General features: G+C 54.7%; 2 protein-coding genes across 3 annotated transcripts; one reads left to right on the top strand and one right to left on the bottom strand.

Annotated features, from left to right (window-relative positions):
* Nucleotides 1–18: 18 nt before the first annotated feature.
* On the bottom strand, nt 19–3,697 carry NDUFA3 (NADH:ubiquinone oxidoreductase subunit A3). Of its 2 annotated transcripts, XR_003506357.1 has the most exons (5): nt 3,316–3,697; nt 3,022–3,096; nt 1,071–1,148; nt 739–883; nt 19–172 (listed from the first exon to the last, which is right to left on the bottom strand). XR_003506357.1 is itself a non-coding variant. In XM_027514649.1 (4 exons), the coding sequence occupies exons 1-4, from the start codon at nt 3,680–3,682 to the stop codon at nt 81–83; spliced, it is 612 nt and encodes a 203-aa protein (XP_027370450.1). In that variant the 5' UTR covers nt 3,683–3,697; the 3' UTR covers nt 20–80. The 2 variants fall into 2 exon arrangements, 1 of the variants encoding a protein (XP_027370450.1); XM_027514649.1 differs by lacking the exon at nt 739–883 and having other exon boundaries at nt 20–172.
* Nucleotides 3,698–4,397: 700 nt separating this feature from the next.
* Nucleotides 4,398–11,130, top strand: OSCAR (osteoclast associated, immunoglobulin-like receptor). The gene is made up of 5 exons (XM_027514645.1): nt 4,398–4,541; nt 5,330–5,362; nt 7,917–8,279; nt 9,557–9,838; nt 10,623–11,130. Exons 1-5 carry the CDS (start codon nt 4,505–4,507, stop codon nt 10,757–10,759), a joined length of 852 nt encoding a protein of 283 aa, XP_027370446.1. The 5' UTR covers nt 4,398–4,504; the 3' UTR covers nt 10,760–11,130.
* The last annotated feature ends 1,201 nt before the right edge of the window (nt 11,131–12,331 follow it).

Raw genomic sequence — 12,331 nt, 5'->3', positions numbered from 1 at the left:
CACACACTCAGGCTCGGGGTGGTTTTCACGCATTTATTGGGGCCATTGGGGCGGGGGCTGCTCCCTGTTAACAGAGGCGTTCACAGTCTCTTCAGCCACTCCAGGCTTGGGCCCTGGGGGTCCTGGGGGTGGCTGGGCACGTCGGGCATGTTCCCGTCGTCTCGGAGGGGCACTGTGGACAGGAGGGGGCCGCTGAGACCAGCAGATCACCAGGGCCCCCAGAGAAGGGCTGGCCTGTCAGCTTACATTCAGACAGGGAGACAGGACCCCAGGAGAGAGATGAGAAAGTAAGGGTCAGAGAGGGCTTCCCTGGGGGCTCAGGGGCAAAGGATCTGTCTGCAATGCAGGAGACGGGGTTTGATCCCTGGGTCAGGGAGATGCCCTGGAGGAGAAAATGGCAGCCCACTCCAACATTCTTGCCTGGGAAATCCCATGGACAGAGGGGCCTGGCAGGCTATGGTCCGTGGAGTCACAAGAGTCAGACAAGACTTAACGACTCAAGTACCACCACCAAGGGTCAGAGAGTAAGAGATGTAGGGAAGCAGGGAGATAGAGACCTAGAGACGTGAAAAACCAGAACGATGGACACAGAAAGGAGCCCCAGAGCAAGACCCAACAGACATGAGGAAGCAGGACAGGCCTGGAGAGGCGGACACCCAGAAAGTCAGCAGTTGGGAAAGCAACAGAGGCTGGGAACCCAGACAAGGACATAAATCTGAAAGCACCACAGCAACTCACAAAGTGCAAAACCAGACAGGAGGGAGCTCCCCGGTGGCCCAGGGGCTAAGACGCGGTGCTCCCAAGGCAGGGGCCCAGGTGCGACCCTGTCAGGGAACTAGATCCCACGTTGCTGCAGTGAAGCTGACCATCTCGGGTACCGCAACTAAAACCCGGAGCAGCCAGATACATTTTAAAAAAGAAGTGAACTCGATGGCACGTGGATTCCATCTACTGAGGATGAAAGGACAGAGTCCAGCGTGCACTGCAGAATCTTGGAGCCCTGTGGAGGACGCGCCTGCCCATTACTGCCCCCCCCCCCCCACCGCCCCGCACAGCCAGGCCTCACTCACCTGGGTAGTTGTAGGGTGTGGCCCGGTTGATCATGAGCGAGTACTTGGTGTAGGGGCTGAGTGTGGGCAGGATTACAGCTGTGGAGAGACAACAGGCATGAGGCCTGGGGGAAGGAGGAGACCCCCGCAGACAGAAGCTGAGCTTTGGCCAAATGGGGGTCAGGTCCGTGAAGGGGAGGGGAGCAGGGGTTCACCTCCAGGAGGCCGCTTGGCACCCTGGGAGCCCCATACGTCAGCAGAAGGGTGTATAACACTTTTCAGAGGTTGGGTGAAAGCCAAGTACTTACAGACACGTGGGACCTGGAGGGCACAGGAGGGAAGAAGGGGGTGGTCACGGAAGGAGCGCATGAGTCATGGAGCATATTGGGGGTATGGGTCAGGGGGTGTCTTGGGAATCTTCCAGAGGCATCATGAACTGTTACAAACTAAGGAAGAGGGGGAGGTTCAAAGAACAATCATTGAGAAACCACAGTCCCTCTGGGGTGGGAGCTGGGAGTCACAGGGAGGTGGGGCAGGGCATATAAAGGAGTGTTCCAGGCCAGCACTGTCAGGCAGGAATGTAAGAACCAGCGATGCAATTTACATGGGCAGGGAGGCCTGGCATGCTGCAGTCCATGGGGTCGCAAAGAGACACGACTGAGCAACTGAACTGAATAGCCACAGTAAAATTAAAAGGCACAAATTTAAAAAATGAACCAGGTATATGCAAAATATTACTTCAATATATCAACGTGGAAAAAAAATGGGTATATACTTTTTGTTATAGGAAGTCTTTGAAATTCAGCACGTACTTTACACGAGCGTTACACGGCCCATCTCAATTCATACCAGCCCCATTGCAAGAGCTCTAGGGCCGATGTGGGCCGTGGCTGCCAGGCCGGACAACTGTGGTCCCGAACCTCCCCCAGTGTGGGGCCTGCCCACCAGCGCTACTGACAAGGCCTGGGAACTTAGTGCAACTGCCCTAGCCCCTCCCAGACCTACTGAATCAGAGCCTGTGTTTTAATGAGAGCCCCACTCCCACCCCTGAAAGTCTGAGCAGTCCAGCTCCAGGGCTGAGGTTCTCCATCCGGGAGACACGTCAGAGTCACCAGAGAATTTTCAGGAGATACCAGATTCCCGAGCTCCACCTCCACCCACCGCCAACTCAATTCAGAGTCTGGTGGGGGGTGAGGCGATCATTATTATTTTTTTTTTTTTTGAAGCAAGGAATACAATTTTATTTGCAAAACTAGGCGTCCTAGAAGATGGCAGGCTAGTGCCCCAGCGTATCATCTTATCTGGGTCTGAATGCCAGTTTCTTTTAGACAGAGAAGAGTAGGAGGTGAGGAAAGTGAAAGTGACCTCGCTCAGTCGTGTCCGACTCTTTGCGAACCCATGGACTGTAGCCTACCAGGCTCCTCTGTCCATGGGATTTTCCAGGCAAGGGTACTGGAGTGGGCTGCCATTTCCTTCTCCACACTTTTTTTTTTTTTAAGGGGTTAGGTATTTATAATGGGTACCTAGGATTGAGAACTTCTTTCAAGGGATTACAGAATTCTTGGGTGGGTGCGGATGGGGTGCGGCGCGATGGGGTGGTGGAGGGGTCAGAATATTAGGGGTTGGGGTATTGGCACACTAGCGGGTACACGAAATGTTGAGGGCGAGGGTCGGGGCTCGGGGTACAGGATGGAATGATGGGCGGACACGGGATGTTGAGGGCGAGGGTCGGGGCTGGGGATACAGGATGGAATGATGGGGTGTGAGGGACACGGGATGTTGAGGGCGAGGGTCGCGGCTCGGGGTACAGGATGGAATGATGGGCGGACACGGGATGTTGAGGGCGAGGGTCGGGGCTCGGGGTACTGGATGGAATGATGGGCGGGGAGCCATGAGACCTCTACAGGATGGAAGGTAAAGCTGGGACGCCAGTTGGGGGTCATGCACGTTCGCACCAGGGACACTCACGCACCGAGGCCCGCAATGGCGAAGGATGCCACTAGCACCGGTTCCTTGGCCCAGACATTCTTGAGGAAGGCTGCGACTCCTGTAAGGATGGGTGAGGAGGGTCACCCTCGCACTTGATGTCCCCGGTGACCTCTATTCCTCTTCCGTCAACACCGCCCCGGAGGAGCCCCCTCGTAACCTCCGCACCCCTTTCCGGCCCGGACCCCACTGGCTCCATAGGGGCTCCGCGTTGCCCTAACCCCTGCACCACCCGGGGCTCCTAGAACCAGCTTCACGCGCCGGCAGAACCCGAACTTACTCTCAGCCATCTTGGTCTCGGCGGTGGCGAGGGCGCGGGGCACTCTGGGAGTTGTGGTCCCTGGGCACGGGCCCCGCAGCCTGAGTCCGCGCTTGCGCAGTGGCGCCGAACGGCTATCCGAGGCGGTGGCGGCGCGGAGCACTCTGGGAGTTGTAGTCCCGACCCGCAAGCCTCCACCGGCTGAGTCAGCGCGTGCGCAGTATTGCAGAACAGCGGTCAGTGCTGAAGGCTGTAGAAAAGGAGGCGGCGCTGTGGGTTTAAACGCAAGCCTGTCTTCGGCGCACCTGCCAAGGTTCGCTTTTCTCAGAACGTCGTTCCGGAGGAGTAACTTCCAGTCCTGCTGCAGCCCAGCTAAAGCGGAGTGCATCAGTCCTCATCTATAGTTTACTTCTGAGAGTCCATTTTATAGATGGGCAAACGGAGTCTGCGAGAGGACAAATGATCAATCTATCAGTTGAGGTCTTAGCTCAAAATCAGTTCGTCCTGCAAGCCCTCTCATTCCTGAAGGGTTAGGGACCTTCTGTGGACTCTCACAGTGCCCCGTGTGATCTCCATCCTGTGAAAAAGTAGTGAAACTGTTAGTGGCTCAGTCATATTCAACTCTTTGCGACCCCATGGACTGTTGTAGCCCCCAGGCTCCTCTGTCCATGAAATTCTCCAGGCAAGAGTACTGGAGCAGGTTGCCATTCCCTTCTCCAGGGGATCTTCCCGACCCAAGGATGGAACCCAGGTCTCCTGCATCTCAGGCAGATTCTTTGCCGTCTGAGCCACCACGGAAGCCCCTCACTCTAGCGCACATCGTTTTGTTTTGTTTTAACTAACCTGGTCGGGATGTGGCTTTCCTGATAGCAGGCTGGGAACTACTGGAGCACAATAATGGGGTCTGACTCTCCTCTGTCCCCGCTCCCCCAACCGTGCAGCACAGGGTCTGATACACAATAGGTGCTGGCTTTTTTTTTTTTTTTTTTAGCCTAATGAACACAACAGTGATCAGTGATGACCTCCCACTCTCCCGACTTCTCCCACAGCACCATAAGGCTATGACACAATTACCCAGGGGGCCCCACCCTGCTCCTCCTCCCTTCCCTGAGCACGGCTCTGATTTTCTGAAGTTGCCTCATTTCCCGGTAGGGGACCGGGCACGGTGAGCCCGGGCTGCTCTTCTCGCTCCAACCGAGAACTGCCCGTTATGGCGGAGGTGCTGAGCCTGCAGCTGCTGACTCTCTGTGAGACACCCACCCCCTTCCCCCTGGGTCCCTGGCTGGGCTGGGGTCTCCCTGAGGGCAGGTGCAGCACTAGCTGAGGGTTCAGGGGGATTCTAGGTTAGAATAACAGGACTGGGGCTCCGACCCCTGAATCCTAAGGTAAGAGGACACAGGGGTCTCAGGTTCCTGGGTTCCTGGGAGAGGAGGAAGTTGGGGAGCAGGATGCTCTAGATCTTGAAGCAAGAGAAGGCCAGGGACCTGAATTCCTGGGAATGGGGACTGTTCAGTCCTAAACCTTGATGTAACAGAAAGATGGGAGCTGAGACACCTGGGTCCCTGGGAAAGGAGGAAGCTGGGGGTGCAGACCCCCACACCCCAGAGAGGAGAACTGTGCACTCAGATTATTGTCTCCTGAAAAAAAGGGGAGTCCAAGCATCTGAATTCTTGGGTGTAGAGGAAAGAGGGATTTGGGTCTAGGCTTTGTTTTATTTTTCTGGCTGTGTGGCATGGCTTGTGGGAGTTTAGTTCCCCAAACCGGGGATCGAACCCCAGCCATTGGCAAGGAGAGAGCTTAGCTGTAACCACTGGATGGCCAGGGAATTGCCTGCCCAGAGTTTTGGTCTCTGAAATAAGTGGGGATTGGAAGTCTGAATTTATGGCTGATGAGAGAAGAGAAATTTGGGGCAAGATTCCTGTTTCTCAGAGGAAAGAGAGTCCGGGGACTTAGATTCCTGGGCGCGCAGTGAGGTGGGGCTGGTAGCGGCTGAAGGCTCTGACAAGACCAAGCCCCCTCCTCCAACCCTCTATAGGGCTGGTGTGTCACGCAGACAGCACTCCAGCTGGTGAGTAACAATCCCCCGCCCCACCCCCCATTCCCCCACATGTTTCTGACATCCCGTTTCCAACTACTCAGCCTTTATTTTGGTGCCCACCGTCAGCCCAGATTTCCTTACTTCCCTCTCCTCTCTTCTTTCTTTCCCTCCTCCCTCCCTCCCTCACTTTGTTTTTGTTTACCTTCTGCCGCGCTGGATCGTGGTTGCTGCGCGTGTGTTTTCTCTAGTTGTGGCCACAGGCGTCTCACTGCCGTGGCTTCTCTCGTTGCCGAGCGCAGGCTCTAGGTGTGCAGGCTCTAGGTGCGTGGGCTTAGTTGTGGCAGCACACAGGCTTGGTTGCCTCATCCCACGTGAGATCTTTCCAAACCAGGGGTCGCACCGATGTCCCCTGCACTGGCAGGCAGATTCCTACCCATTGTGCCACCAGGGAAGTCCCCGTATTCACTTTAGTGACCAGTGTAGAGAAGTAGGGAAGGTCATGCCCATTGGAGTGAATGAGACCCAAACGGGAACCCCGGTTTCACCACCCTATTCATTTATGACCTTGAACAAACCACTGCATGCTAAGACTCAATTTTCTACTCTGTAAAATGGGCTGTTGTGAGAATTTAACAAAATGACATGCATAGAACTCTTGGCTCAGAGCTTGGTGAAGTGCAGGGCTCGGGAAATAAGATCTCTGGCAAAACCCATTATTTCCCCATTTGGAAAGTGTAGTTCTCCACCCTCAGATGACTTGGTTTCTTTCCAAGGTTTCTGATGAGGGAGATCTTTTCTTCCTCTCAATTTTCCCCCAGCTACACTCCAAATAAGAGTCGCCTGGAAAACCATTAATACCTTAGTTATCAATTTTTTAAGTTTTAAATGCTAAAGCTAACATATATTCATGATTTTAAAAATTAATTATCATCAGACTTCCCTGGTGGTCCAGTGACTGAGACTCCATGCTTCCACTACAGGGAGCACGGATGGGTTCGTTCCCTGGTGGGGTAAGGCTCCACATGCCGCACAGCGAGCCCCCAAACCCCTATTAATTACTATTAAAGGATCTATAGCAATGGCTGTCTTCCCTTTCCTCATCTTCCTTATATAATCTCTGAACCCTTATAAAAAAATTTCCATGCATTCAAACACACACATGTATTTTTGTGCTTCTTCTTTTTTTCCCCCCCCAAAGCAAAACTGGTATTTCTTGTAAGGTGTTCTACACCTTATATTTTTCACTTTGTAATTGCTGTCCATGTCATTATAGATGGTTCTACTTTTTTTCTCTCTCTTTTTAAAAATTGCTATCTAACATTCACCATTGCAGGGGGGGTTCTAGTTTAGTTGGTTCTCCTGGTGTATATTTAGGTTGCTTCCAGCGTTTACTATCACATTCATCGCTGCAGTGTGCATTGCAGTGTGAAGTTTTCATGTTCATGTAAGTGCATTTGTCTAGGGTGGACTTATTGAGGGGCTGGTCATATCCTTTGTGTATCTTAATAGAAACTGACAAACTGCTGTCTCAAAAGGTGTGGTTGAGTGCAGCTAAGCACCTGTTGTACTATATATTCTCCCAAACACAATGTTAACCGGTATTTAAATTTTTGACAACCTGAGAGGCAAAAATGTCTTACTATTGTTTTAACTTTTAAAAATTAGTATTATCGTGGAGTGACTTTCACATCGCAACCCCTAGATGTGTTTTGGTCAATTGGACTTCCTCCTCCATGAATTGCCTGTTCATATGTTTTGCCCAGATTTCAGTTGAATTGGCTCTAAGATTTCTTTTCACACTTTTTTTTTTTAATGTGGACCATTTTTTTAAAGTCTTTATTGAATTTGTTACAATATTGCTTCTGCTTTATGGTGGGGTTTTTTTTTTTTTTTGGCCACAAGCCATGTGGGATTTAACTCCTCCACCAGTGATGGAACCTACACCCCATGTGTTGGAAGGCAAAATCTTAACCACTGGACCACATTACACAAGAGTGTAAAGTCCTTCTACACTCTTAATCTATGTGATTTATGAATAAGCCATTTCTGACGGTGCGCTTGTCTTCTAGCTTCATTTACATGTCTTTTCTCATATACAGCGTTAAAAGGTTAAAACGGCCAAATTAATGAACAATTTTCCCTTCTGAATTTTTCATTTTACATTTTCAGACAGCCTTCTCAACCCCAAAGATAAAAACATTTTCCTATATTTTCTTCTGATACTTTTATAGCTTTTTAAAAAACTCATGTACTTTCTTTACATTAATCTGGAATTTGCTTGGGGGAATGGTGTGTGAGGTAGGGATCCAACAATTTTTTCCCCCAGATAGATGGCAAGTTTGGGCAACTGTTGAAATATGTCAAACACATTACAAGTATTCTGGAGGACAATTTGAGTTTGCAGATTTCTGGGATCCAATCCCTTGAAGTGATGTTTAAAACAGGAGTTGATGCCTCGCTCCTCTGATGTGCAGCCGGTTTTGAAAGCCTTGGTTGGGGTCCTGTGTCTCCCCTGCTTTAGGAGCAGGGATCTGAGGCTGAGAAAGGGGCAGTGATTCTCAAGGAGCTTCTCCTCCTACTCCAGCTGCCGGCTCATCTCCTTGGGCTCCCAATAAGTCCGAGGACCCAGGCAGCCACGCTTACTCAGTCTCCCCAGCCTCCAACCCCAGGCCCTGGCTGAGCGCTCAGCCCGCTGCAGTTGTGACCCCTGGGGTCAATGTCACCCTGAGGTGCCAGGCACCCCAGCCCGCCTGGAGGTTTGCAGTCTTCAGGTCTGCAGAGCTCACTACTATGATTCACCGGGATGTATCTGCGGAACTGGCGGAGTTCTTCCTGGAGGAGGTGACCCCAGCCCAGGGGGGCAGTTACTACTGCTGCTACTGGAGGCAAGGCTGGGACCCAGATGTCTGGTCCCACCCCAGTGATGCCCTGGAACTGCTGGTGACAGGTGAGGTCCTGGGGGAGTGGGGTGTGAAGAAGGGACACAGGTGGGATGGAGGGGCAAGGAGGGAATCCGTGTATGTATGGAGAGGAGCTTGCACAATGACACATACAAAAAGAGTTACATGGAGAGACAGAGAGAATTCTCAGTCGGGATGATTATGCCGCCCTTCCCACTCCCCCCCCCCGCCCCCCCCAGTCTGGCAATATCTGGAGACATTTCTGCTTGTCCTGACCGGGGAAGGGTGTGCTACTGGCATCACATGGGTTAAAGGCCAGAGACGTTATAACACACCCTGTGTGCAGGACAGTACAATCCCCCTCAAAACCCACCCCCAAAGAATCATCCAGATTTATCCAAAAATGTCACTAACGGGACTCTCCCGTGGTCCAGTGGTTAGGTTTCCAAGCACTGACTGCCGAGGGTGCAGGTTCAATCCCTGGTTGGGGAACTAAGATCCCCTAAGAATCGGAGAAACCCTGGGAGAAAGACAGCCTCTGAGCCCCACGGGGGAGTGAAACATGCACGACCGGGGGGTTAAAAACAGAGCATTTTAGTGAGCACAGGGACAGTGGGAGAAAGTGGGAGGGAGAGGGAGGCAGACACACAGGGGCTGGGAGAGATAGGGACACGGACACGGAGGAGCTGAGGGAGACCACGGAGAAGGTGAGAGGCCTGCAGACACCGGCCGGGAGTGGAGGAGAGAGATGGGCAGGGAGAGCGGGCGGGGCGGGGAGGGGAGAGGGTAAGGGAAGAGTGGAAAGAGGAAGGAGTGGGTGGGGGAGAGGGGAAGGGAGAGCACTTGGGAAGGGGAGAGGGGAGGGGAGAGAATGAGGCGGGGGATGGGGGTGAGGGAGGAGAGAGAGGAAGGGGAGAGGGAGGGGAAGGGAGAGGGAGGGGAGGGGAGAGGAGAGGAGAGAGTATGAGGCTGGGGTGGGGGGAGGAGAGGAGGGGGGAGGGGAGAGGAGAGGGGGAGGTGGGCGTGTGGGGAAAGGAGAGGGGAGAGAATGGGGGGTGGAGAGGGAGAGGGGAGGAGAGAGAATGAGGCGGGGGGTAGGGGTGAGGGAGGGGAGAGAGGAAGGGGGGAGGGGAGAGAGGAAGGGGAGAGGGAAGGGAGAGGAGCGGAGAGCGAATGTGGCTGGGGTGGGGGGAGGGGAGAAGAGAGGAGAGGAGGGGGGAGGGGAGAGGAGAGAATGAGGCGGGGGTGTGGGGAGGGGAGGGGAGGGGGTGGGATGAGGGAGGGAGAAGGCGGACCCCGACCCTCCCACCTCCTCGTCCCGCAGACGAGCTGCCGCGCCCTTCGCTGGTGGCGCTGCCCGCGCCGGTGGTAGTGCCCGGGGCCAACGTGAGTCTGCGCTGCGCCGGCCGCCTGCGGGGCATGAGCTTCGCGCTGTACCGCGAGGGCGAGGCGGCCCCGCTGCAGTACCAGGATTCGGAGCAGCCCTGGGCCGACTTCCCGCTGCTCGGCGCGCGCGCGCCCGGCACCTACACCTGCTACTACCACACGCCCTCCGCCCCCTACGTGCTGTCGGCGCGCAGCGAGCCGCTGGTGGTCCGCGCGGACGGTGAGCGGCCGGCCCCCCGCCCCCAGACCCGAGGGTCCCGACCGCACACCTGCTCCCCCAGACCCGGGAGTGCAGGCCCCCGCCCCTCCGCCCTCAGACCCGGGGGTCCAGGTCCCAGCCCTCCCCTCTCAGACCCGCGAGTGCAGGCCCCCGCCCTCCCGCCTCAGACCCGGGGGTCCAGGCCCCCGCCCCTCCCGCCTCAGACCCGGGGTCCAGGCCCCCGCCCCTCCGCCCTCAGACCCGGGGTCCAGGCCCCCGCCCCTCCCGCCTCAGACCCGGGGGTCCAGGCCCCCGCCCTCCCGCCTCAGACCCGGGGGTCCAGGCCCCCGCCCTCCCGCCTCAGACCCGGGGTCCAGGCCCCCGCCCTCCCCTCTCAGACCCGGGGGTCCAGGCCCCCGCCCTCCCCTCTCAGACCCGGGGGTCCAGGCCCCCGCCCTCCCGCCTCAGACCCGGGGGTCCAGGCCCCCGCCCCTCCGCCCTCAGACCCGGGGGTCCAGGCCCCCGCCCTCCCGCCTCAGACCCGGGGGTCCAGGTCCCAGCCCTCCCCTCTCAGACCCGGGAGTGCAGGCCCCCGCCCCTCCCGCCTCAGACCCGGGGGTCCAGGCCCCCGGCCCTTCCCCCCTCAGACCCGGGGGTCGAAGCCCTGCCGCCATGCAGCCCCTGCAATGTTGAGACTGGAAGTTGCGTTCTCAGCTCCGCTCTGGAGCTTAAACACCCAGAGGACGGGCGGAGATGCAGGTCTGACGGGGACGCTGACCGCCTCTCTCCTTTGCTGGCCCCGCAGGCTCGGGCGCCTCGGACTACACCCAGGGCAACGTCCTCCGCCTGGGGCTGGGCGGCCTGGTTCTCATCTCGCTGGGCGCACTGGTCGTTTTCGACTGGCACAGCCAGAATCGCCCCTCTGGCAACGTCTGGGCCTGAGCCCGGGAGAGCAGAGAGGAAGGAGAAGACGCTGGGGTCCCATGGTTGGACCGGCCCTGCCGGCAGCCCCGCAGCCCAGCTTCCCGAGTAATAATGCCCTTGCACCGCGCCCGGGATCTTCCTTCTGGGTCATCTCTCCAGGATCTCCCAGATCAGTAGAAAGCACTATCGGTGGTTAAGCCTTCCTAACCAGTAAGACCTGAGATCGAATCCCAGTGCCGCTACTCACTCCTTGTGGGATGTTAGGAAAGTTTTACCGCTGCCCTGGCGGTAAAACGGAAGCATTGGAAATACTTCATTAGGATTACTTTGGACAATGCTCAATAAATGTCAGCTCCTGTATAAGAGCTGCTTCTCTCAAACTCACAGAACCAAACGAAATTCTAGTTGTGAGTGTTGTTTTCCCCTTGGTCATGCTCCAACTCACCTTTTATTTTTTATTAATATATATATTTTTTATTTGCCTGCTATGGGTCTTGGTTGTGGCATGTGGGATCTAGTTCCCTGACCAGGGATCGAACCTGAGCCCCCTGCGTTGGGAGTATGGAGTCTTAGCCACTGGACCACCAGGGAAGTCCCTCCAGCTCACCTTTTAAATGAGTCACCATCATTCTCATGACATCACTCTTGGGGGCCAAGCAAACATCTTCCAAAGTCCTGCTCAGATCCTCCCCAGAGGAAGACCAAGTTCAGACCCTGCAGAATTTCTTCTCCGATTACAGATTCCTGGGCTCACAGCTATTTTCCAGAACCCTCCTTATCAGTAAGAGGCAGGGTTGGTTGCTCAGGCAACAGCCAGTGGCACAGTAGACCTTTGACCTGGACCCTAAACTCTACCTTCCGGAAGCCCTGGCTACTCCTATCGTTTCTCCCAAGTTTATTAATTTAATTCTCATTTTATCTGGCAATCTGATGCCTTTCTCGTGGTTATACACACATTTTCTGTTCCTAAGCAAGTCTTAACCACTCACTTATATGTTCTTGATTTATACCTAATCTTGGGGGAACACATCCTCTTCTGTTTTTATTAAAATTTCCAACTTCTCCTTTCTCTCTTCCTACTTTAGGGAGAAGAGGATGACTTCCTTTTTTTTGTTGTTTGTTTTTTATTTTGGACAGCCACAGCCCCACCACTCACTGGGCTGATAGCTTTGAACAACCTACAGATCCTTCTGAGGTTGCATCTGTGAAAGCAGAAACTAAAAACATCTCCTGTGTCAATTCTAGAGGGAATTAAAGCAGGGGTCCCTACCCTGTGAGATCCAATGCCTGGCGATCTGAGGTGGAGCTGATGTGATATTAATAGAAACAAAGTGCACAGGGGTTCCCTACCCTGTGGGATCCAATGCCTGGTGATCTGAGGTGGAGCTGATGTGATATTAATAGAAATAAAGTGCACAGTAAACACAATGCACTTGAATCATCCTGAAACCGTCTTCCCCCCTTGGTCTGTGGAAAAATGACCTTCCACGAAATTGGTCCTGGGTGCCAAAAACGTTGGGGACTGCCAGATTAAAGTGATAACTTGTCCCCAACATGTGAAGGATTGAAATAAGACTGTATGGTCATTGC

The sequence above is a fragment of the Bos indicus x Bos taurus genome, chromosome 18, assembly GCF_003369695.1.
Source record: "Bos indicus x Bos taurus breed Angus x Brahman F1 hybrid chromosome 18, Bos_hybrid_MaternalHap_v2.0, whole genome shotgun sequence".
Classification (NCBI taxonomy): domain Eukaryota; kingdom Metazoa; phylum Chordata; class Mammalia; order Artiodactyla; family Bovidae; genus Bos; species Bos indicus x Bos taurus.
This window is presented reverse-complemented; position numbering and strand designations above follow the sequence as displayed.